The sequence below is a fragment of the Temnothorax nylanderi genome, unplaced genomic scaffold, assembly GCF_030848795.1.
Source record: "Temnothorax nylanderi isolate EJ_2023f unplaced genomic scaffold, tnyl_v1.0 TNYL_tig0369_pilon, whole genome shotgun sequence".
Lineage (NCBI taxonomy): Eukaryota > Metazoa > Arthropoda > Insecta > Hymenoptera > Formicidae > Temnothorax > Temnothorax nylanderi.
Genome location: NW_027249431.1, coordinates 3,400 through 30,255, shown reverse-complemented (window position 1 = coordinate 30,255; position 26,856 = coordinate 3,400). Strand labels below are relative to the sequence as shown.

Below are 26,856 nucleotides of genomic sequence, written 5' to 3'. Positions count from 1 at the left end.
GTAGTCCATCTAAAGTTACAAAAGAAGAAATGATGAATATACTTCGCAAATTAAATGATAAACAACGAGAAATTATAATGCATGTTTTATGTTGTTTCAAGAATGGAAAGTTACCAATTAGACTATTTTTAAGCGGATCTGCTGGTGTGGGAAAAAGCACGGTGATTAATGCGATTTATCAAGTATTGCTGAATTACTTTGATGATATGCCTGGTGAAAATAATAATAAAGTGAAAATATTATTATGTGCACCCTCTGGCAAAGCAGCATTTTTAATAGGTGGAACAACGTTACACACAGCTTTTGCTTTGCCAGTAACACAATACGGAGGACAAATGCCAGACTTGTCAGAAGATGTGGCTAATACTATACGAGAAAATTTATTTGGATTAAAATTATTAATTATAGACGAAATATCGATGGTGGGTAGTACGATGTTTAGTCGAATTGATACATCAATTGATTAAGACAAATAATGGGTCGAGACAGAAGCTTTGGTGGGGTTTCTGTTTTGATGGTAGGAGATCTTTATCAATTACCACCGGTTATGGATACTTCGATATATCTCCCACCTAAATCATGCATGTTAAGCGTTTTTTCAGAAAATGTATTATGGAGCGAATTTGAATTATTTGAATTAACGGAAATAATGAGACAAAAAGAAGATAAAAATTTTATTGAAGCACTTAACAATCTTGCGAGAGGAACAATGTCTGAAAATAATATTGATCTAATAAGATCAAGAGAAACGACAGAAGATGACATCCCTATAGACGCCGTAAGGTTATATGCTGACAATCGTTCGGTGGATATTTATAATAAATTGAAGATAGATTTAAAAGATGGAATTGCTTATGAATTTAAAGCAATAGACTCAATTTTAGGAAAAGTAAATAGTAAAACGAGAAATAAACTGCTAACATCATTAAAAAATAAAAAAAGAACAGAATGCAGTGGTTTAGATTTTAAAATCACATTAAAAATTGGAATCAACTATATGATAACCAATAATGTAGATGTTGCAGATGGCCTAGTTAATGGAGCCTGTGGAATTTTGAAGTATATAACATTTAAACCAGGTACCGTAGAACCAGTTAAAATATGGCTAGATTTTCAAAATGATAAGGTTGGTGTTGAGCAAAGACGACCATACGTAAAGTATATGAGTGAAAATTGTATGGAAATGTGTTTAGTTCCTTTATCACGAATTTCTGTCATATTGAATGTTAATGATAGAATGGGGTACCAAATTATAAGAGAACAGTTTCCAATTACGCCTGCTGAAGCTTTAACAATTCATAAAAGCCAAGGCCAAACTTATGAGAAAGTATGCATTGATCTGAGAAATAATTATCGTATGACGAGATCAATGTTGTACGTAGCACTAAGTAGAGTAACTAAAATATCAAATTTATACATTTTGGGTCGTTTTATACCTCCAAAAAAACCATCTCCAGAAAATTCTTTGGAATTAGAAATAAAAAGACTTAAACAAGAGAAAATTCTTGAATTAGCGTATTCAAAAGTTATAAAAGGAAATATAATAAAAATTATATACCAGAACGTACGATCTTTGAATAAAAATATTACCAATATAAATTGTGATAAATGGTATAAACAAGCCGACCTCTTAATTTTTTCAGAAACACAAACAATAGCAAAAGATAATTTTACATTAGAAGGATTTAATATTATTTTTCGTTCAGATAATTATGACAAACGATCAACAAGAGGAATAATATGTTTTATAAGAAAAGAACTGAACGGAAATATTAATGGACATATACAAAAAGATGAAACAATAAATGGACAACATCGACATATTGACTTAATACTTCTAACTGTAAATAAAGTACAAGTCATTACAGGTTATAAGTCACCATCAGTAACTAATACAGCATTTACCTATGAATTAAGTAATATTTTGAGAAAATCATTAGGTAATGAAAAGATTGTAATAGGTGATTTTAACTACGATTCGTATAATGATGGAGGATTCTTGGAAAAACATTTAGAAAAATTAAATTTTAAACGTGCTCTTTCAACGCACGTTTCAACTACAAATTTTAATACGCAAATCGATGTAATATTTATATCTGATCGAATATTTAATTACACTGCTGGAGTATATGAAACTTTTTTCTCAGACCATAAACCTATTTTTATTGGATTAAACGAGCAAAGTGAGATACCAATAGCAAGTGTGAAGACTTTATTTGAAGAAAATTTTCTTTCTAATAAGGATAATAAATATAATTCAGAAAAACTGTCAATCAACATTAAGTCTTCACATACTAGTGAAAAAAATAAGAATGTACCAATAAAATGTATAATATTAAATGATAAAATTGAAAATAATGATTTTAACATAGATAATCTTATTTATCCATTGCCACAAACAATTGAAGAGAACGTGTTAAAAGAAAATTCGTGGTTAGATAATCGACCTTTAAATGAAATTATGATGATAATAGAAAGATATACTACATTTTCTCGTGTTGATGTTCTTTTCATAATGAATTTACATTGGATTGAACCGATCTTTATTTCCGATGTTCAGATTGTCGGAGGTGAGCATTGCGGTAACCACTGGCACTGTATTTACTATGATGGTTTAATGCTTCATATATATGATAGTTTGTATTTTGATACTCATTCTTATTACGATCTAACATTATTTGAACAAAAATACATTGAAAAACGATACCCTAATCTGGAACAAAATAATATAATATTTGAAAAAGTAACCAAGCAGCCAGATCTTGCATCATGTGGAATATTTGCAGCAGCATTTGCAGTATCAATAGCATTGGGAGAAAATCCTTCAAATAAAAAATATTCAACAGATATGCCAAAAATGCGTAGACATTGTCTGAGAATCATAAAAGAGAAAATATTATTACCCTTCCCGGAAGAATAAAAACAACAACAATTACATAATGACAATATTTATATTGCATATTTACACTGCACTGCATATTTACACTGTAAATACCATTGAAATTAACAATAAAAAATAATTAGCCACAATAATGTCTACAGGACAGCAAATAAAGTCTAAAAATTAAATAATATCGGAATTATATTACACCCAAAACGAAAAAAAAATACCAATCCGTAATTCAAAATATATAATTGAAGTAAAGAGACAAACAATAATATAAAAAAAAACGGAGAAATAAATATCTAGATCTACATAAAAAAATTAAAAACATTGAAATAACATTGAAATCATGGTAAATAAATTTAGAAAAAAAACCAAAAAAATTTGTCGCACAAAGAAATGAATAAAGTTAAAATGCATTCTGCGCAAAGCGCAGTAATTACTGTAAAAATGCATTCTGCGCAGAGCGCAGTAGTATTATCAAAATGCATTCTGCGCGGAGGGCAGTGATTATTATAAAAATGCATTCTGCGCAGAGCGCAGTAAAATTGTGAAAATGCATTCTGCGCGGAGCGCAGTAAAATTATGAAAATGCATTCTGCGCTAGGTGCAGTAATTATTATGAAAATGCATTCTGCGTTAAACGCAGTATACAATAAAATGTATCTATTATAATCAGTTTAAATAACGAACAGAAATCAACAAAAATATGCACCGTTCAACAACCTGCATTATACGCTTAACGAAGTAAATCTTATCATAATAAAAAATACGTTGCTAATTAAATAGATAAAATTAACACGGAAATTTATTATTTTACAAAACGAAAAGCACTAGTATGTTTTACAATCTGCACATATAAGGAATCGTGCAAATTAAGTAAACATATACTAAATTACTGGGTATTCTTCTCTGTTATAGTTATAATCATAAAAATTCGATTATATCCTAATATTATTTTTTAGTGGACTAGGCCTACAGGGGAAACCACTTAAAAAAAAAACGCGTCAACAATAGTACCTCATGGGTAACGAGGAAATCTATTGTCGTGATTTTATAAACGTCGGTTAACTTTAAACTTTAGTTTACTCACTATTCATCTGTTTTTAAGGGGGACAGTTAGAACATCTCAAGTCTCAATAATTGAGACTTCAAAAAATGATGTTTTAGGACAATAAAAAAGTGTGCAAGTAGAAACTTGCACATTGCTTCCTCATAGTTTTTAAGTGTGCAAGTAGAAACTTGCACATTGTTTTAAAGTGTGCAAGTAGAAACTTGTTTTAAGTGTGCAAGTAGAAACCTGCACATTGCTTTCTTATGGTTTTGAAGTGTGCAAGTAGAAACCTTCGCTCACAAAGCTTCCTCTATGAGGAAGCCAAAACAAATAAATACTAATAATTATACATCAAATAAAATACAAGCTTCCTCATAGAGGAGCTTTGTGAGCGAAGGTTTCTACTTGCACACTTCAAAACCATAAGAAAAGATTCGAAGACTGTTTTCAGATGGTCTGCTAATACTCTAGTTTTGTCCTTATTGGTTCTTGTCCATTCGTCGTTTTCTTGTTTTATGGGTGGAATTGTTTGTTAGGGAGTTCTTTTGATCTTTCTGGTAAGTTTCCACAACGAGTAGTCTGTAGTTTCTGTGGGGGTTAGATTGATAAGAAACTCTTCGATTAATTTTTCCTGTTCGTTGTTTATAAGTTTTTTTAGTTGTTTTATCACCTTGTTTAATTTCGTCTTGCAAAATTGAATCAACGTAGATACTTACCCTTTATATATATTTTTATTGTACCAATCTGGAAGATCATTGGATGTTAACATCGGTCTGATCTGGATTGATCACACTGTTATCTTCTAGGAGTAATTTGAAATGTTCATCTACCGTCTGCGTTTGAACTGCGTTTGAACTAATATATTTATACACGGAATAATGTCTAATACATGTGTGTACCCGAGAGAGGACACTGAATGTGCCGAGTTACATCGATATATCCTAACAATTTGTAATTAAAACAAAAATTGAATACTTACATGGGAGATCATGTAATTTATAAGTGAATGACATAAAAGAATCTTTATCCGCCGTGATATCAATGTACCAAAAAGCATCTAATGCGTATGCTGCTATTTCATCAAATTCAGATGAAACTTTACTTAAATAAGTTGCATACAGTTTTTTGAGCTTCTGACATAATTCAGTAGTCTCCTTTGCGTTTTTGCGACACAAGTTAAATCTGTAGATAAAAAAGAATAACTAATAAAGTTAGGACTATAATCTGCTCTACCGTTGATTTGTCCTGTTCGTTGTTTATAAGTTTCTTTAGTTGTTTTATCATCTTGTTTAATTTCGTCTTGCAGAATTAAATTAACGTAGATACTTTATATATTTTTTCATTATACCAATCTGGGAGATCATTGGATGTTACATCGGTCTGAATCGATCACACTGTTATCTTCTAGGAGTAATTTGTAATGTTCATCTACCGTCTGCGTTTGAACTGCGACCATTCCCGTTTCCGTGGAGAAATGAGAACTCAAGGCGTTGCTAGGTATTTCATGATTGTTTCTTCTCTTTCTCGCTCTTTAGGAAACGCGCTTGCAACTGGTTCGAAGACTTTTTTCAGATGGTCTGCTAATACTCTAGTTTTGTCCTTATTGGTTCTTGTCCATTCGTCATTTTCTTGTTTTATGGGTGGAATTGTTTGTTAGGGAGTTCTTTTGATCTTTCTGGTAAGTTTCCACAACGAGTAGTTCTGTGGAGGTTAGATTGATAAGAAACTCTTCGATTGATTTGTCCTGTTCGTTGTTTATAAGTTCCTTTAGTTGTTTTATCACCTTGTTTAATTTCGTCTTGCAAAATTAAATCAACGTAGATACTTACCCTTTATATATATTTTTATTAAACCAATCTGGGAGATCATTGGATGTTACATCGGTCTGAATCGATCACACTGTTATCTTCTAGGAGTAATTTGTAATGTTCATCTACCGTCTGCGTTTGAACTGCGACCATTCCCGTTTCCGTGGAGAAATGAGAACTCAAGGCGTTGCTTGGTATTTCATGATTGTTTCTTCTCTTTCTCGCTCTTTAGGAAACGCGTTTGCAACTGATTCGAAGACTGTTTTCAGATGGTCTGCTAATACTCTAGTTTTGTTCTTATTGGTTCTTGTCCATTCGTCGTTTTCTTGTTTTATGGGTGGAATTGTTTGTTAGGGAGTTCTTTTGATCTTTCTGGTAAGTTTCCACAACGAGTAGTCTGCAGTTTCTGTGGGGGTTAGATTGATAAGAGACTCTTCGATTAATTTGTCCTGTTCGTTGTTTATAAGTTACTTTAGTTGTTTTATCACCTTGTTTAATTTCGTCTTGCAAAATTAAATCAACGTAGGTACTTACCCTTTATATACATTTTTATTGTACCAATCTGGGAGATCATTGGATGTTAACATCGGTCTGATCTGGATTGATCACACTGTTGTCTTCTAGGAGTAATTCGAAATGTTCATCTACCGTCTGCGTTTGAACTGCGTTTAAACTAATATATTTATACACGGAATAATGAAAATAATCAGATAACTCGAAAAATCATTAATTTACAATTCTATCTTTTTACATGGATGCATCAATATTTGTACTTTTTTCAAAATAATGGTTTATAATTTTTAATGTGTTGACCTGGTTTTTTGCCATTCTTTTCTGATTCTTCTTTTCTCTGCAGCTAATTTATCCTTTATGGCTGTTGAGCAACTTATTACTCTTTCAGTATCTTGGCTAATAGGAGTCGAATCTCAGTGTGCATTTTGAATCGTATTAGTAAGTTTGTCAACTGCCTTATGTATATCCTCATATGTTTTGAAAGGAATTTTACAGGTTATTTCATCGTTTATATGCTCTCTGAACAGGTTCCAGTTCGTTTTAGCGTTATATAAAGCCAGAGGTTTCTCTTTTTTCATTGCAGATCCATTGAGGGTGATTATTATAGGAGAGTGGTCCGAGATGTTAAATCGAGATAAGATTCCGCTCTAAAATTTAATTTTGAAATACCTTTTACTACACAGAAGTCGATAACGTTCGGTGATTTCCTCCGGTCAGCGGGCTAATACGTTGGTTCCCCCGTGGTAATTGGGTGCAGATTGTTTTCCATCATTGTCAGATATAGCTGGCGACCTTTCTGGGAGGGTGTGTGTTGTCTTGACCCCTACCACGGGTGTTTGGCGTTGTAGTCTCCTCCAGCAATGAATCGATTACTCAGAGTATTAAAAAATTCCGAATATTGTTCTTGCTTAATTGAGTGTTTGGGGGGACTATATATATACAGCTGCAAGAGTAATTGGTCCTGTCCAATCCTCTATTGTAATGCTGGTAGCTTGCAGGTAGTCTTTGATATATTTTGCATTTTCGTGATGTTTTATTCGAGCTTTAATAATTATGGCATTATACAAATAGGTATATTTTTGCATGATGCCTACATATAAAGTATAAAGATCATAGACTTTTTGGAATATATATGTTTTTTAAACCATTCTTTGTAAATTAATATCTTTGGTACAAATGCGATTCAACGTTGGAAGAGGTGGATATTTCCTCAGAGTCTCATTTATTACTTTGGTTATATAAGGCATATTTCGTTCACAGCGTTATAAGTCACACCACCATGTTTTGTCAACGTTTCGTCGATTTCCTTGTGAACTTTCTCTTGTATATCTTGATACTGAGCTAATTCGTATAAAGCGAACGTTGCCGTCGCCGCGGAGGTTTCGAAGCCAGCTAGGAAAAAGGTAAAACTTTTCGCAATAGCTTCCGCCATGGTAAGCTTATTTATGGTTGATGTTACGTCGGTGGTCTTCTTGTTTGGGCGCCTTTGCCGGCCTGGGCCACCATGTGCAGTATCGGTATTATAATACCAGTATCGGTATTATAATAGAATTAGAATGAATACTGACGTCTCTCGGTATTGTTATTTCAGTATCGCTCACACTCTTCGTAAGTCATTATTCTCGTGTGAATAAATCTCTCTATAAAAATATGTACATAATTGGTCTCTTTAATTACAATATAGGTCGAAATTGTACTTTCCTTAAATTGTATTTATTTACGAAATATAATAGTAAATTGTAACAGTAGAACAATTCAATAATCGAAGAAAGGAATGGAGAGCAATTTCAAAGAAAATTTAACTTCTTTGAATTTTTGTTTTATAGAGCAGTCTGTGGTAAGATGTTTTTCGGCGCATTTTACGAAATTTTGGGCCCCTGAAACAATACTTTTTGTATGACCGTAGGCTTGACATCTTGTACATTGAGCAATGTCTCTTTTTTTATACGGCTGTTCGAAGGTAACGATTGTATTTAAAAGTTTTTTGACTTTGTAGATATCTTTGTTGTTTTCCTTTTGTTGTAATTCTACGAAGAAGAGTGGCAAGGGATTCTTTGTTCTGGGATTCAATCTATTTGATATATTTATGACTTTGTGATTTTGGGCTTCAAAATCTGTTTTAATATCATTGACACAAGCTGATGGGTGCATATTTCTTAACACCGTGTAAGGTTGTATTCGGCGTTGCGTGACGTGCCTGCGATGGCGGGCGGCCTCCCCGCAGCCTCTCATGGGAAGCCTCCCTGGCCCGAGGGTAACTCCCGCTCGGCCATTCCTGAACACGGGAGTCGACTACGCCGGACCAGTGTGGCTGAGGACCTCTAAAGGACGAGGCCAACGGGCCTCCAAAGCATTTATTGTCGTGTTTGTCTCTCTATGTTCCAGAGCTGTACACCTTGACGTGGCCTCGGACTACACCGCCGACGCCTTCCTGGCTGCGCTGCGCCGATTCGTTTCTCGCCGAGGCCTGTGCCAAACGCTGTACAGCGACTGCGGCACTAATTTTGTCGGTGCCGACGCTCAATTGCGCGATCTGTTCTCTGCAGGCAGCCAGGAGGGCCGACGCATCGCCGAGCGCGTCGCCGAGGAGAGGATCTCATGGCGCTTCAATCCCCCCGCGGCGCCTAACTTTGGCGGTATCTGGGAGGCGGCCGTCAAGTCGACCAAGCATCACCTGCGGCGAGTGATTGGCGAAGCGACGCTCACCTACGAGGAGATGGCCACGCTACTGTCTCAGGTCGAGGCGTGCCTAAATTCCCGTCCGCTGCAGGCCCTGACGGACGATCCGGAGGATCTCTGTCCACTCACTCCTGGCCACTTCCTCGTAGGCTCGGCTCTCAGCGCCGTGCCGGAACCGTCGCTGACGGAGGAAAAGACGGCTCGCTTGTCTCGTTGGCAACAGGTCCAGCAGATGCGGGACCACTTCTGGGCGCAGTGGTCCCAGGAATATCTGCAGACGCTGGCTCACCGGCCGAAGTAGTTCAAGGCCGATGTGGAGGTGCGGGCGGGCCGCTTGTGCCTCGTGAGGAGCGAGACGACGCCTCCGACCAAATGGCCCCTCGCTCGGATCGAGGAGCTATTCCCGAGAGACGACGGCCAGATCCGAGTCGTCAAGGTTCGGACGGCGGCATCGACGCTCACCCGGTCCGTGAGCAAGCTCGTCCTCCTCCCGGACTGCGACGCACCGGGGAGCGAGGAATAATCGTGAAATCTTTCTCGATTTGCCGTGGTTGATGTATATCGCGTAGAAGAAATAAAGCCGCGTATATCTCCCGCGTACAACCGTCAGCGAATTTTATGTCGCGTTGAAAGCCTAGCTTCAAGCGAAACATTTCCTGTTCTGCGAATTCGTGGCTCGCCGCTGCGGTAACGCGACGCAAGTTAATCTTTCGCCGACGAGTTGACATCCGCCTTTAAAGCGCATACGCGTCCGCGAAAATTAATCGTAAGTTGCACCATACGAGGCGGGCGGAATGTTCGCGATCGAACCTAAAACCGTCGGTCAATTAATACTGCGAATTAAGGTAATCATTAACTTAAATTATCTCTGTCAAATTCTGCCTTCCTAGTTTGCCAGTTGTCTAAATTCAGTTTAAGAATAGATCCGTTCGCGGAAATATCAGTATATTTCCTGGTAAACTAGAAGGGCAGAAAAACAAAGCGCTCAGTTTTTGCCTATCCCGCCTCGCTCCTTTGTCTCGGGAACTCGGTGCGCGAGGCATACGCCCGGGACAAAGCGAGCGAGCGGTGTTTCAAAACAGCTGATCAGCTGCCGGCCTCGAGATCAGTGACATTCGTTAAATACGAATTTGTCGGAGTGTCGATAGCTGATTGGCTCGGCTGGATTTTCGGCTCGTTACCGGGAGTCCGGAATGAAGGTTCGCGAAAATTCGACAGTCGTAGGAATAAAACCCCGGACCTCCGCGCGCGAGCCCGCATTCGACCTAAGTATTTCGGCGAACGTACGTCTAGAAAATAAAGTCACTCGCATTTCCGTGGCTCGCGGTTTTCGTGTACTTGCTTTCGTCGGTCGTAAGACTATCTGTCCGTGGCTCGCGGTATAGAGACTGTAAATACTGTAATTATTGTACATAATATAGACGTTTAAATACAGACATAAGTTTATCGACGATAATCACGCCTAATCTCTTTTCTCGCCTCTGCTCCGAGATCTCTACCGCGCTCGCGCACAATTGTCACATAAAAGAGATCGTAAAATTTATCAAAGACAATTATCTGCGAATCGCGTGAGAATTTTCGCGCTTTATTATTTCGTGATATAAAATGCGTGTGCATAAAATGACAATAAAATGTTCATTTACTTGTTACAAAGTATCTTTTGAAACTTCCGTGTAATTGTTTGTAAGCGCTAAGATACTGCCCACACAGAACAAAAAGCTCTAATAAACGTCTACTAGACGTCCATCATGGAGATTAAAAACATCCATGTAACTTCCTATGGACGTCTACTAGACATCCATAGTTCCGCATTTCACACCTTTATTCGACCTCCATCATTAGACGTATTGATAGATGTATTTTAGAAGTCATATAGATCAACCATAGATGTTTCATGGAGCTTCGATGAATAATTAAAATATGTTAACTAAACGTTTTATAGATTCTTTATGGATATACACCTTGTTTATAAAGCTTACAACAAATTAGATAATTATTTATAAATTGTATCCAACAAATTATCAAAAATTGCTTCGCAGACCCGTGCTATGTGATACCAGAGGTATCACTTCAGATGATCTGCAGCAAAAAATTATCGCAGTCAGACCTCTCACAGGCTCGTCTCTTATACTAGCGCGTGATGTTTTTTTATTATGAGAAAGTACTGGCGCGTGGTAGCCGCGTCGTGTCGTTAACGTCTATTAGATATCCACCAAAGCTTTATTTAACGTCTAGTTAACGTCTATTAGATATCCACCAGAGCTCCATTAAACGTCTACGGTTAATCTATATAACGTAATACTTCCAAAAATTGTATAAAAATCAATCATTTTAAATTATCTAAAAATATAAATTTACTTATAAAACTTAATATTGATCTGTTAGAAACATTATGTATATAAATCTATCATACATCCATAATAGACGTCTAATGGATGTCCATTATGGATTTGTAGAAGATATCTATGATGGAGTATGGATCTCTATTAGAGATATATATATGTCTGATGTTCACCGTGGAGATAGAGGTCGCATGAAGCTATAGAGGTTGTGTGGACGTCTAATGGAGGTTATATGTTCCGTGTGGGTGTAGAAACTTGTCTCATTTATATATATTATCTTTATTTTCTTTTCTCTTTATTCTTATATTTTTCTTTTGTAGCTGCGTTTAATGTATGAATGTTTTATATCCTTAATTTGTTACTATTTTTGTAATTCAGTTTCGACGCTTTAGGGGACGTAGTCCCAGAGCGTCTAATAAATGACGATTCTGATTCTGATTCTGATTCTCTCACGATGAAGAGACCGCTTAGAATTAAGCGGTGCCGCGCGGTGCGCGCAAACCGATTACACATGGAACGCGCGGAATTTCGCGTGCGAGCTTTAATTAGATCGTCGGCGGCGAGGCGATCGTTGATTGGAAAACGCACGGAAATCGCGCGATTTGCGCGCTCGTCGAGCGTGAGCGCGGAGGCATCCGCGTTGCGAAGCGCGTTTCTCAACGAGAAACCTTCTCCGCGATCCGTGAAATTGCGCTCGCTGTCAGAGGCTTGATTAATACCGCGGGTGAGTACCGAAGACACCGCGGGTTAACCGAGTCGCGTAACCGTAGACATCCAACTCGCGATCTCGAGCGGTCCGCAACCACCCTTGCAACGTTTGTCTTGTATAATAGCGTTTTTCATTGGGCAGAACTGAGTGCGCACTGCGAACTCATAGAGAGCGGGATGGTACTGCTCGAGTGTACCGCTAGTGCAAGTTTAATTCTTGCATGCCCACTGAAACACTCGCGGCTTGGTGAGTGCGTAACATGAGTGCGCATTTTTTCGGCTCCTTAACTTGCTTAACCTGCCTCGACAAAACATAAAAGTTTACTTTCAAAATGAATACTTCAAGAGCTTTATATTCAATAAAATTAAAAATAAACACGAATAATTTAGAATTAACACTTGAAGATGGTGAAGAAGAATTATATGAAAAATTACAGAGTAAGTATACATTCTACCGATTCTGCCAATCTCATAACCTAACTATGGAAAAAATTTGTTATAAAGACTGCTTTTCTTTTATAAAGCACATACAACATACGTAAAACATATTTATATGTCTGTTCAAACACATCAGACATCAAAATAATACACTGTGTTCAAGTGTGTCAATTCGTGTCAGTTTTTGCTTCGTAAAAGAAAAGCAGCTAAAAATAAAAGGTGCGTATATTTAATCGACTATAATTGGCCAAAATTTTCAAAATTACACGACGTTTCGACCCAAGCTTCGGGTCCTTCTCAAGTAATCTAACAACAAACAATTATAAAATCGCAGCGTCAATACAGCGGGTAAAAATATGTACGGAATTTAAATCGTGAGTAACACTTAAAAATACCTGATGAGGAAAAAGCGCCATTATCAAACAATTCTCAGTCAACTGTTCATGAAATTTTGATAGAAAAGTCACAGAGTGCTAAAAAATATATTCGTCAGTAAGTTGTCAAAAAAAGTAAAAAGGAACACGAACAAAGAAAAAACTTAGTTACACAGAGAAAGTTTTCCAAAGGCACCGGTTCGTATCATGCTCGCTGAGTTAACGAAGTATCGTCAGAACGGCACAGCAATTACATGTTTATGCGATGGACGTCGGAAACGAACTGAACATATCGCGTCATGTAGTTGAGAACAGATCGAAAGGTGACAGAGCGGGTAACCAAAATACAAACTATAAACAAGAGATGACGTTGTCATAAATAGGGTTCAAGTTATCCGTATCTTTCTGTAAATTAATGGTATCAGAATATTTCTTGATTAGAAACATTTCAGCGATTTCTCTTTTTTTAGTATTTTTTTCTTTATGAAGTATCTCAACTTCAGACCATTTAAATTCGTGGCCGAGAGAAACGCGGTGCTTGCTGACCACGGAATGCTGATGATCAATCTTTTTAATATCATTGAAATGTTCCGTGACGCGCGTTTTCAAGTATCGCTTCGTTTGACCAATATAGGAAGCACAACAATCGTTACAGTTGATTCTATAAACTACCTCAGTAGACTGGTTTTTATCGAGACGATCCTTGCCCTTCTTTATGATAGTATCTAATTTTTTGGGGACAGTATAAACTGTAGTAATACCAACATTATTGAGTGTGCGACTTATAGTCCCGCCAAGATCTTTAACATATGGTAGTACCACGCAACGTCGAGGATCAAATGAACCGGCGAGCTAGCAATATCTGGTTTGTGTCGCAGCTGCTTAATTCTATTGTTGATGTGCTTATTAATGAGATCCATTGGGAAGGAGTTATTCACCAAAATTTTTTTGACTAAATTGATGTTTGAATCATGGTAGCGAGCATCAGACAATAGAACAGCATGATCGACTAAGCTCGTAATTGTATTCACTTTATATTTCAATGGATGGCTAGAGAAATAATTCGTGTAACGGCCGGAGAACGTTGGTTTTCTATACCAATTCGAGGTCAATCTATTTCCATCTAAAAATAGTTCTTTATATTGTTACACCGTATGATAATTAATACATTATTGAACGATGTCTCTATTAACTTATTTCAGATGATGATTCATATACTATCCAGTACGTGAAACTGTTAATCCAAAATGGATTGTATACAATAACCGATGGCGGCGAAGAGAACTTACTAAGGGAAATATATCGGCTGCAAGGAGATAGGTAATGTTATTGAAAATAGATTTTCGCTCGTACTTGTTTGTTTTATGCCAAGAATAACTTAATAGAATGACTATAAAATGTCCATACTTTTTGTATATACCTTTACAATGATATGCATTTTTTTATTTAGAGAAATATTAATATACAACGTGAACATTAATGAGAGTCAGAATCGTCGAGATAAACAGTGCACCGACAAAGAAAATGAGTTTGACTTCAGTTCAGCACTATCCGAAGACAGTAATAGTCAGAAGTCAATAGGTAAATATATTTCAATACACATATATATGTAGTATACATGGTGGTGTGTACTATAGTCATCACTTTCCTGGGTTAATACGAGAAAGAAATGGAAATCACAAATGTAGTATCCATCCGGTTACACTCAACACACAATTTTACAGATTTGCTTTTTCCGATTTTTGCGACACTTGTTCCCATACGTCAATACAAACATAGGCTTTTTTACACTTTACATATCTTATTCCTTTGACATTCATGTTTTGTATTTCTCAAATAATATGTGCAACTATTTTCAGATTCATGGACTGATTCAGCAACTGTATTTATCCTAGATAAATATAAAATATACCTTTCTCAAATAGGCCCAATGAAAAAATTTAAAACGAAGAAGACAATGTGGGCAGAGATTTCAAAAGAATTGCATGAAAATTTGAATATCTCGAAAACACCACTACAAGTCGAAAATCGTTATAAAACGGTTCTGAAACGAAAAAAAAAAGCGATAGAAAATAACCGTAAATTAGGCAGTTCACGAGAAGAAGTACCGTTTGAAGAAGAGTTAAGAGAAATTAGTCAGGCTGATGATAGCATCGAGCCAGAAGTACTTCAAAGTGCAAAGTCTGTGAAATACCCAAAAAGGGCCTCTACTCGAAATCATCTCAGACTCAAATCAGGACTCAAATATTATTGACGACAAGGAAATGTCAAAGATTCTCCTCCACAAAGAAATCATAAATTGAGCAATGAAGAAAGAAAATTTGAATTATTTAAACAAAAGGAGGAGGCAAAGGAAAGGAGACACCAGGAGAAAACTACAACTTTTGAGGGAATTGTTCAACAAGAAAGAAAGCGATTAGTATATAGAATAACATTAAAAGTTAAAGGCTTCTGTGGTTTTCTTATTTACTCTTTTCCAGGTTTCCAGGTTATCATCGTGCATAAAGTTGCTTAATCGTCGACGTTTTGCAAACATTGTACTTTGCTTTATCAGGGCAGGCTCTCTGATGCTAGTATAACAAAACTATATAGTTTTTCAGTATTAGAGAGCCAATCCTGATAAAAAGCAAACAATGAGCAATGTTTGCAAGACGGCAATCAAGCAACTCTACGCGGCGAAAACTCAAAAACCTGGAAAAGTATTTAACATAGTAGTTGACTGTAAACAAATTTTTTCATTTATTAATTATTATTTTATAACACAAAACGTGTTAAATTATAGAAAAAGTTAATTTTTAGTTTTCAGATTGTATTATTAATAGCCGCATTAAGGCACATTTTTTCGAAAGATTATTTTTTAAGTATTTGTATTAAATAAAAGGCCTGTTTGTTTTCGCTGCACTTCTGAACTAATGCAATAAGTTAGAATGAAACAAATATATTTTCTTTCATTCTAATTTATTGCACTAGTTCAAAAGTGTAGCGAAAATGAACAGGCCTAAAGACAAAGTGGAAGCGCAATCCCAACCAACAGATAATATTTTTTAAACAAATATTCAAATAAATATTCATTCAAAAAACGTTAAACTTTTACAAATCATTGTCTGTTGGTTGGGATAAGGAAGTTGGTGCGAAGGCTTGTTGCAATTTAGTCTACGCTAGATAGTTTTATACTTTACCTACATTTGTAAGAAGTTCTGGTCCGTTTTTTTTTCTATCGTAATGCAGTACTGCAAAAATGTGTTTTTATTTTTTTATAATTTTTATTTTATAAAGCTTTATTATTTTATTATATATGTATTCATTGTGATAAAAAGAGTCTGATTTATTAAGATTATGAAAACGTGAGGCGTTTATAAAAATATATATTGTGTTTAAATATAATATTTTATTATGAAATACAACTATACATATGTTTGTTTATTTCAAGGAAATAATCTCTCCAGAAGTTGGTTTCGCTTGATTTCTCCCAATCTACGTAGAAGAGCTTCCTGCTCCCGTCTTTCTTCGTTATAAGGCTCATCCACATTATGTTCTAATTCGATTGGAAAATTAAAATCGTCGTTGTTGTCAATATATAAATTATGCAATACACAACAAGAAATGATAAATTTTGAAATTTTATCGATATTATGCATATCTACTTCAATGAGCTGTCGAAAACGGCCTTTTAGCAGACCGAATGCATTTTCAATTAATACCCGTGTAGCATAAAATTTTTTGTTGAACAACTTCTGCCTTTCGGAAAGATTTCCATAATCTTTATATGGAACGATTAGCCATTCTCGTATAGGATAGGCTCCATCTCCTAGTATATGATATTTATTGCCTTCGCATAGTCCTGGCAACGCCTCATGTACATCTGATAATTTCAGAACACGTGCGTCGTGAATCTTTGAGGGGATTCCTGTAAATGCATCGACAAATCTCTTACGGGCATCGCATATACCCTGTAATGTGATTGAAGGGATGTCATGCCTGTTCACGTACGTTGATTTGATTTTATGTGCTGGTGTTTGCACTTTAATAAATGTGCCATCGATGCAGCCAAGCACTTTAGGAAAACCTGCAATCTTAGATGTTATACATACATTAATAAATAACTTACTATGTAATTCTTTTACATAATGTATAAACAATAATATATATTAAGCGCAATAATCACAGATGTACATACTTCAAAGAATTCATTTGCAGCATTTTCTTTGTCCGAAAATTTGATTATGTTCCCAGCTATATCGCATAAGAAATTCATGACTCTGTTATTTTGTCGGTAAGTTGTAGTAGGACACACTCCAAATCTCTGTGCGACGTCTCTCAGGTACACTTTATTTCCAGCAAACCTATACATATTTTCAAATCGTTTTTAACATTTGTTATGAGTTATTGAATAACATTGAACAACTGTATATACAAACATATACACATCAAGAGACACGGCAGTGTCTCGCGCCAAGTACACGCGGAGCGAGGGCCGACCGTGACTCTTTTACGCGACGCGACGAGTTGCGAGTACTCGAGATGTTGAGATCTTGATAACGAGTGAACGGATCAAGTTCTAAGTAGGCTTGATCGATAGCTTGGGGTCGAATTAGGGGGGGGGGTTTCTCTTATAATATTCCGCTACGTGCCCTACGAGCGGAGATATTGCGACGCAAAGTCCAAATGTGAAAAATTTATTTTTAAGATACTTTCTTCTACGTCGACCGTCTCTCATGCCATGCCATGCCATCATTTCATTGGCTGGAATCGCGTCCTTTTCACTTTTTCGACACCAGGGCGATGCTAGTATCGCCAGTTTCGATATGCATATATGTATACGTGTGTGTACTGCGCGAGTGCAGATAGTGCGTTTAGCGCGCTGTCAACACATCAGTTAACCTATCTCGAGAGATAAGCCCCTTGCACAATGCCAGGCAACAGGCAATAGGAACAGGAAATAACCAAAAAATCGTTAATTACAACCTAAAAAATTCGAATGCTATGATTGGTTGGCAACAGGCAATAGACACAGAATTTTCAACGTGACGGAAACTCTGTGTCTATTGCCTGTGTCACTGTTTATTCTGCATTTATACATGATTTCTAATTTCTATTCCCTGTTCCTATTGCCTGTTGCCTGGCATTGTGCAAGGGGCTTTACGGTAGTACGCGGCCGCAGGGGGAAGTGATCCGCGCAATTCCTTGGGCCTAACGCACCTACGGCATACCGAGTTCACTACATCGCGGACATAAACACACAGTTACATGTACACTCATACATATACACAGTGTCATATAGCCCTAAGGTGGTGCTGAAGGCACTTAATTTTCCTCATCCGAGGGATCTAACAAAAAAAAAAAAAAAATACGGTAGTACGCGCGGAGCGAGACCGACCGTGACTCTTTATACGCGACGCGACGATTAATTCAAGGTAATTGTTTTATGTAATTATCCTATAATTATCTTATTTTATATATTACTGTTACTTATTTTACTGTTTACTTTACTACGTTTACGTGAGTGTTTACATACAGGTTAACCTATATATATTGACGGCAGGGACGGCAGGGAGCTGATACTGAGATCAAGGAGCCTGTTCACACGAGGCGTTTGCACGAGCCGCACGCTGTCGCGAGGTAAGGTGCGACAACGCGCGCATACGCGCGTACGCGAAACGGCAGTAACACCGTAATCGGGAGTCCGTACCGGACGCCGGCTCATGTGCCTTACATTCGGAGACTTATGAAGAGATCTTGTGGCGGGCTCCCTCCTTTTGTGATTAGAGTGTTTATTTATAGTATTAGATCTGTATTATAAAATGATTGGGAGTCCTTTCAAGTGGAAGAACGAACGAAATAACGGACGGACTTCCTTTAGTGGAGCATTCTGTGTTCACGTGACTTGGTGCAATTTACGATAAGTACCTTATGGGCGATTAGCCTGACTCGTGAATCTGTTTCCTGGTGCAGGAAGATATATTTTGTGAAAGATAGTATCTTTATCGAACTATGTAAAGAGAAAGACTTTCCCTTAATGTTATAATTATAAATCGAAATAATCTTTGTAACTGATTTTGGCCTTGCTTTACATTTATATGCGCGAGTCCATGTTTTTTGTTTAGTTTGTAAGTAAGTTTATTTCAGCGAGCGTAGCGTCATACGCCGTGTATGAGTGTATCTTTTTGAGCAAAATCGTTATTTTTCCTGGTGCAGGAAGATATATTCTTTGTGAAAGATAGTATCTTTATTGAACTATATAAAGAGAATGACTTTCCCCTTTAACTATATAATTATAAATCGAAATAACTTGTAACTGATAGGATCTTTGGCCTTGTTTTGCACTTATATGCTCGAATCTATGTTTTTGTTTAGTTTATAAGTTAAATTTATATCAACGTAGCGTTTCCATGCGCCGTATATGAGTGTACCTTTTTGAGCAAAATCGTTACGATTTGCTTGAATACATTTTGTAAGAACGTACGATCTGTGTAAGAAGGAGCGTATTTTCGTTAAATCTTGAGAATTTATTCCTATTTAATTTTCTTGTATATGTAGAAATATTTTAGGAACGATTCACATTGCTATTTCGTTTGAAATGAGGTATTTGCCTCTAATGTTTATGTCGATTTGTGTTTGGGTGTTTTTCTGATGTTTACGATCTATGGCCATTGTTCAGCTCGTGTTATTCTCGAGTTGTGTGTGGATTCCAGTCAATGGAACATGCCTCGAAATGATGGCGATGTTTTCATTGATGGTGGAATCCTTTGTATAGTATTCTGGTAGTACCTACGTTCCTCTTTATTCTGGTTCATTAATACATGTAATTCTTAATATTTAGCTTAATATCTATAAATTTATTAATCCTGCGATGTTGGGAAGCTAAGAGATTATGCGACTTGTCTATGTTGTTTAATGAGCGTTAATCGACCCTCTTGGGCGTCCCTATCCCGGGGGAGACGCTTGGGATGTCGACCACGCGTTTCAGTCGTTCTTTAAACAGTGTCTGATTTCAACTACTTGAGTATATGGTATGGAGATAACGGGATCTCGTTTAAAGATGCGTTCTCTTGTATGATGTATGAAGATATAGATTCTCAGTTTCGAGTGATGTTAATATAGTCTTTTGCGATAATTCATCGGGAAAGCTAAGGGTTAAGGTTGGCTATATATATATAATCATTTATTTTGATATACAATACGGTAACGTTTTACGAGTGAGCTTCGGACTGTACTTGCTAAGTGAGATTGCAAACTTTGTATTGATTTTGAAATACCGTGGTGTTTGACCGTAATTTGAAATACGTTTAAAGCGAGTTAAGGAAAAATATTATATATAATAGTTTTCCTTATAATATTTATAATATGAATTTGAATAGCCGTGTGATTGTAACGGTTATAAATGAGTTTTGGGCTGTATCCGCCATTTAAGTTTGCGAATTCTTCATGAGTCAGGACTTGTTATATATTGAGTATTGGACCCCTCCTAGGTGTCCCTTAAAGGTCCGGGGGGGACGCCTGGGATGCCGACCATACGTTCTAGTCGTGCTTATCATAATCTATTTTTTTATGGATATATTTAAGGAAATACTCTGAAACTACTTATTAGTGGTGTTTGTCCTTAATTTAAATATGCGATGGATTTAAAAGTTTAAAAAAGCGATAATTAACTACTATGAATTTGCGAGCTACTTATCAGTAGTGTTTGACCGTAATTTAAATATGCGATAGATTTAAAATTATAAAGTGATAATTAACTCTTTGAACGATGATCATTATTAACTGAAGGATTGCTTAAAGGATCATTTATTTGCACCATTTCTGTGGAATACTTGATGGGAAACTTGAATATAAAAAGTACCCATAGGGTAACTTGAGATAAAGCTACATTGGAATATCGAACTACCGAGAGGGCGCCTCCGACCCAACTAGAGGCTCCTCTAGAGATTTAAGCACTGTGGTACTTTGACTCATGCGAGTCGGAAATCCATTGGGTCTCAAGAAGAAGAAGAAGAACACCGTAATCGTGCCGGCGATATACTGAATTTGAATTGCTTCGTGCTTATCTGGAGATTTCGTATCCCTACATCGTGTTACCTCCGCTGCCGGAAAAGAAGGTTCTCTACGCTTGGACTACGGAAATTCGGCACTAGATTACCAATGAAACAGAGCGCACGATCTTCGTGCGCACTAAAATCCCCAATAGAACGCACAGTCCGCGGTTAGTGCGCACTCAGTGCGCACCAGTTCTGCCAATGAAAAACGCTATAACCCACTCGGCATGTAATATTTCAGAAACATTTCTGCAAAATTCCATTTGAAATATTACACCTTTCATCAATATTTCAGAAATATTTCACGACCGTTTCTGCAACATTTCTGCAATGTTTCAATCGGCACAATTATTTCAAATGCAACTTTGCTGAAAGATTTTCGGCAATATTTCTGAAATATTTCTGAAATATATCTACGAAATATTGCAGAAACACTTCAGAGATATTTTAAATACATTTTACACTGAGAAAAATGTTTTGTATTAGCAAACAAAATTTTGTTACTGACGCAAAAACTATTTGTTGATATGTGAAAAATGAAATATTTTATTACCAGGACAAAAAAAAGTATATTAAGCCATGTGCGTATAGCCGCCGCGCATTTGTCCGAAGAAATCCACTCTCTCAGCCGGTCACCCATCCAAGTAGTATACCGGCGCCTTGTTGCTTGACATCGATGATCGAACAGGGTAGTGGTGATCCTCTGACTCTGGCGCTTCTTTCTTTCTTATACTTGCTTATTTTGGTAAGCATAAAGCTATCGCATAAAAATAAACAATACAGATATACGAATAAATCTTTTTTGCCAGTCAGCGTCGAATATTATTTTATATTAAATATTATTAAATATTATATTTTATATTAAAATGCCATATGACAAAATTTGGAATATTAAAAAATTCTTAATAAAAGAGAAAAAATGCAATAATTATAATAATAAATTTAATTTTTATAAGTTCTAAAGTCTGTCAGCAATTTTTCGGAAATATTACAAATGCAATGTTGTATGTGAAACATTCAAAAATATAACGCGTGTAATGTAAACGTAATAATAGTTTTATCATGTATCAGAAATGTTTCTAAACCATTACATCTGCAATATTTCTTCTGCAATATTGTAGAAATTCACTGCCTGCAATTCAATTTTTCATTATCTACGCAATCTTTCAGAAATTTTTCAGAAATATTTTAAATGCAATGTTGCGTTTGATATGTTACAGAAATATTATTCGTGCAATGCAAACGTAATATTACTTTTATAATGTTTCAGAAATATTTCTGAAATATTGCATCTGCTACATTTTTTTGCAATATTACAGAAACTTACAAATATTGTAAACAACTTTCTAAAAGATTTCAGAAATATTGTTAATGCAATATTATAAAAAACATGATGCAGGTACATTTCTGAAATATTTCAGATGCATAGTTACAAATGAAATGTTAACGAAATATTTCTGCACCATTTCCGAATATTTCAATATTTCAGCAACATAACATGCCGAGTGGGAAGTGAAATGTCAGGAACTTCGCTCGCATTCTCAGCTATTCACGCAATGTCGAGGACGAACATTGCTATCTCTTAAAGAATGAAGACCAATAAATGATTAATTAATCATGTAGAACGTTTCGAAGCTCGATTCTTTTTCGCGTCATATATAATATTCTTTGCGAAAAGTTGCTCGAAGCGTTTGGCGGAGATCGGCCGTGTGCCGTATGTCGCGATGATGCAAAACAGCATCACAACGCGCATTATTAGAGAGCAAACATCAAATTGTCGATTGACGATTATCCGCGGACGTGCGACAATCACATTCGCGGCACGATTTCCGGGCGGTACAACGACACACTGATTGCGGTATTGCGTCAAGTGCGGGCCGGATATCGGGGGGAGGGCGAGGGTAATCTCGTCCAGTCTCGCTGTAAAACAATTAGCCCGCTCGTCCGATATGTGGCATCGTCGCGTTAAGCGCGGTCTGCACAGAGTCGACAATCTCTGCCGGCTCCGCCGTGGCGAATACAATGCGACGCACAATCTCGACATGTTCGGCCGCCGCGCAAAGTCGCGCGGTCGATTTGACGGCGTTCGCGCCACGCCGGTATAGCACGTCGTCGACGGAATTACGCGCGTGTCGCGTCGCTGCATACGTAATCGGGCGTTGCGTCGCGTCGCGTTACACCCTAGCCCTAATGCATATTCGCTCATCATCGATCCTGCGATTTTCATCGGGCGCCGCGCCACTTGACAAGCAAACCTTTTTCCACCGTTAGAAACAACGGGGTAGAGCAGGGTAGAGACACACGCGGGGAGATCGTCTGATCGATTTTCGAAATACACGGCTCCTTGACGTGTGTATCTTTCCCTCTTTTGCCAAAATTGTAATAATCTCTATTGTGCATGGAATGTCGAGACGTCGGAAGAAAGTGATATGTTACATAAAGTTCAATATCCGAGTTACTTGTTTTATAAACGGGCTTTTGATTTTTTAAACTGTTTCTCTTGCAAAGGAAAAATATTTTTCAAATTAAGGAAAACTCCGTTAACAGCCAGAACTGCATCTTGATTGCCTAATAATATTATTAGAATGAATCTTACGTTCAATTCTTCGCCTTAGCAAGCTTTGCGTCGTTACTTTCGGACTTAAAACGCAATCTCAACCATAGCTAGAACAGCAAAATCGTATAATTAAATTGATAATCAATTTAATCACAATAACACAATCGTTATTAAATATATTTTTCATAAACGTGCGCGATATATACAATCGCAATGATTTCGACTAACAATTTAATTAGTATTCGCAAAGCCGATCAAGGGTGCGGCCCGAGCGGAGAATCAATATTTTTCATTGCACAACAATTTAATAAATTAAAACGGCAACTAAATTCGCACGGAATTTTTGGGGCACGTCACCAAGTCGAACCTCCTTCCCAAATGGGGAACTCGCCCTCCACGACCACCGCTTTTTCCAGGTGGATGCGTGGAGGAAGAGGGGGTATCGGCGATACCGTGTGGGATTGCTAGATCCTCCATCGGGCGCCTCCCCAGGTGGCGGATCGGGGAATGCCTCCCAGATATGGGTGGTACCGAGGAAATGAAATACTCGGGGCGGACCAAAAATCTAGCACTGATGAAAGGCAGCAGTTTCATCAGAATCAGGCTGTAGCGCGGGAGCGGTAGAGTACTGAACACCGGAAGGCGTCTAGCAATAGTGAGCGAACCCGGCTTCTGCACTGCGGTATAGAAAAGGAACGGAACCCTTACTACACTATTTCTTCCAAAACATCTTAATGGCTGACGAAAACAATAAAAATTCGGCCCTCAGTCCGGGGCACCTCTTAAGTGAGGAGAGGGTGCTAAAGAATCTCCCCGTTCGTCTACCACTAAGAATAATGAAAGTAAATGCAAGATCAAAATATATAACACAAAAATACGAATTGCCACCTGGAACGTACGCAGCTTATACATGGCAGGAAAACTGGCAAATGTCGAAGCAGAAATGTCCAGATTGAACATCGATATATTAGGACTCAGCGAAGTTAGATGGCCTGGATCCGGTATGCAGAAAACAAGCAACGGTGTCATATACTACTCTGGAGGCTCAGCTACCAACCATAGATATGGAACGGCCATCCTTGTAAATAATATAGTTGCTGAATCAGTTGCGGAGTTTATACCTTTAAATGACCGAGTTATGATGCTGAAACTGCAAACCTCGCACCGAGCACTGAATGTTATACAAGTGTATGCGCCAACAAATGACAAGACGGATGCAGAAATGGAAGATTTCTACTCCAAAATAGAGGAAGCTATGCGGCTCACAAAGAGAGGTGAGCTAACCATGGTCATTGGTGACTTCAATGCAAAAGTCGGATCTGGTGCAGAAGACACCGTAGGACAGTATGGCCTGGGTGAAAGAAATACTAGGGGAGATAGACTCGTCCAGTTTTGTGCCGAAAATAATCTCCTTATCACTAATACGTTCTTCAAACAACATCCTAGAAGATTATACACCTGGAAGTCTCCTGCTGATGTCAGAGGAAAAATCATAAGAAATCAAATTGATTTTATTCTAATAAGAACGGAGTTGAGGAAATATGTGCAAACAGTAAAAACATATCCTGGTGCAGATATTAACAGTGATCACAACCCAGTCGTCATGGACTTCCGTATGCGACGCCTTACAAAAGTCAAGAAGACGAGAACATCGCAAAAAATAGATATCAGACAGTTACAGAAACCAGACATGCAAACATACGTGAGTTCCAGACTCGAGGATGAACTGAAAGAAATTCAGAGACCGGAACAAACCACAGTGGAAATAGAAAGAACCTGGGATAAGATAAAGACCACCATAACGGAGATACAGGTTCAGGACATTGGATTCCCCGAGGTAGGAAGGAAAAAGGAGTGGATGACCACGGAAATTTTGGAACTCATGACCGAAAGAAGGATACAAAAGCCAAATCCTCTGCTATACAAAGAAATCAATAGAAAGATCCGGAGAAAATGCAGAGAGGCAAAGGAACAGTGGATGTCTGAGAAATGCAAGGAAATCGAAGTACTTCAAGAAAAACATGACGCGTTCAATGTGCACAAAAAAATAAGGGAAATGACAAGGGAAATGCCCGAAAACATCAAGTTCTAACCCTACGGGATGCTAACAACGAAATAATCACGGGAGTGGAAGCAAAACTGCAAGTATGGAAGAGATACGTGGAGGAGCTCTTTGATGACGATAGACAAAATACGCCGCCGCAAGTAGACAAAAACATAAATGAGAGCGGTCCAGAAATTACCAAGGACGAGGTTGTCCACGCAATAAAAGCTCAAAAGAACGGAAAAGCCACTGGCCCAGACAACGTATATGCTGAAGTCATCAAATTGATAGCCGACCGAGAAGGAAAGGGACTGGATCTACTGATCGCACTTTTCAATGCGATTTATAGATCAGGTAATATCCCTGCCGACTGGTTGAAATCGACATTCATTACTCTTCCAAAAAAGACTCAGGCCTCACGCTGTGATGACTATCGCATGATTAGTCTTATGTCCCATGTTCTAAAAATATTCCTTAGAATAATTCACACCCGGATCTTCAAGAAATGCGAATACCAGCTAGGATGAAACCCAAATTCGGATTCAGGAATGGTCTTGGCACCCGCGAAGCATTGTTCTCCTTGAACGTACTAACACAAAGATGCAGGGACATGAACATCAATGTATTTGCATGCTTCATTGACTATAGAAAAGCATTCGACTGCGTCAAACATCATAAGATGATAGAGATCCTCAGAGCGACTGGGATCGACAGTGAAGAAATACGCTTAATCTCAAACCTCTACTGGCAACAAACCGCAGAAGTTAGACTGGAATCAGCAACGTCGGAAACAACTCTCATCAAGAAAGGAGTGCGGCAAGGATGTGCTTATCACTACTACTATTCAATATATACTCGGAGGCTATTTTCAAGGAAGCTCTAGGGGGAGTTACTGGTGGAATTAGGATTAATGGCAGGACGATTAATAATATCAAATATGCGGACTATACCGTTGTGTTAGCAGAGAACATGCAAGACTTGCAAAACATGATAGACCGCATAGTTCGACACAGTGAAAGCTTTGGCCTCTTCATGAATACTACGAAAACCAAAACCATGGTTTTCTCAAAGGACACATGTGCATGCACATCTAATTATTAAGGGGGCAACTGTGGAACAAGTCTCGTTTTTCAAATATCTTGGAACCATTATGACCAGTCTATATGACCCTAAGAAGGAGATCAGATCAAGAATCGAGCAGGCTAGAAGAACATTTACGAGTATGAAGACGAGATCGGATTTAAGCTTGAATCTCAGGGTCCGTATGATCAGGTGCTACATATTCTCTACCCTGTTATACGGTTGCGAAAGTTGGACTCTTGACCCAAGTACGGAAAGGAAAATAGATGCTTTCGGAATGTATCTGTACCGTCGTATGTTGCGTATATCATGGGTAAACAAAATAACCAATGAGGAAGTCCT

The 26,856-nt window shown here is 37.6% G+C and overlaps 3 protein-coding genes and 1 pseudogene across 3 annotated transcripts in view; 3 read left to right on the top strand and 1 right to left on the bottom strand.

Annotated features, from left to right (window-relative positions):
- LOC139781864 (BTB/POZ domain-containing protein 7-like) overlaps positions 1–10,394 on the top strand; it is a 57,950-nt gene extending 47,556 nt beyond the window's left edge. Inside the window, 1 exon segment of the mRNA XM_071720751.1 lies at positions 8,645–10,394. Coding sequence (XP_071576852.1) covers positions 8,645–8,659 — 15 coding nt within the window. The 3' untranslated portion in view covers positions 8,660–10,394.
- Positions 10,395–12,165: 1,771 nt separating this feature from the next.
- On the top strand, positions 12,166–15,220 carry LOC139781859 (uncharacterized; annotated as a pseudogene).
- A 948-nt stretch (positions 15,221–16,168) lies between these two features.
- On the bottom strand, positions 16,169–17,174 carry LOC139781863 (putative nuclease HARBI1). The gene is made up of 2 exons (XM_071720749.1): positions 16,978–17,174; positions 16,169–16,873 (listed from the first exon to the last, which is right to left on the bottom strand). Exons 1-2 carry the CDS (start codon positions 17,149–17,151, stop codon positions 16,226–16,228), a joined length of 822 nt encoding a protein of 273 aa, XP_071576850.1. The 5' UTR covers positions 17,152–17,174; the 3' UTR covers positions 16,169–16,225.
- Positions 17,175–24,300: 7,126 nt separating this feature from the next.
- Positions 24,301–26,317, top strand: LOC139781858 (uncharacterized). Its single transcript, XM_071720748.1, has 3 exons — positions 24,301–25,395; positions 25,443–25,697; positions 25,913–26,317. Exons 1-3 carry the CDS (start codon positions 24,301–24,303, stop codon positions 26,315–26,317), a joined length of 1,755 nt encoding a protein of 584 aa, XP_071576849.1.
- The last annotated feature ends 539 nt before the right edge of the window (positions 26,318–26,856 follow it).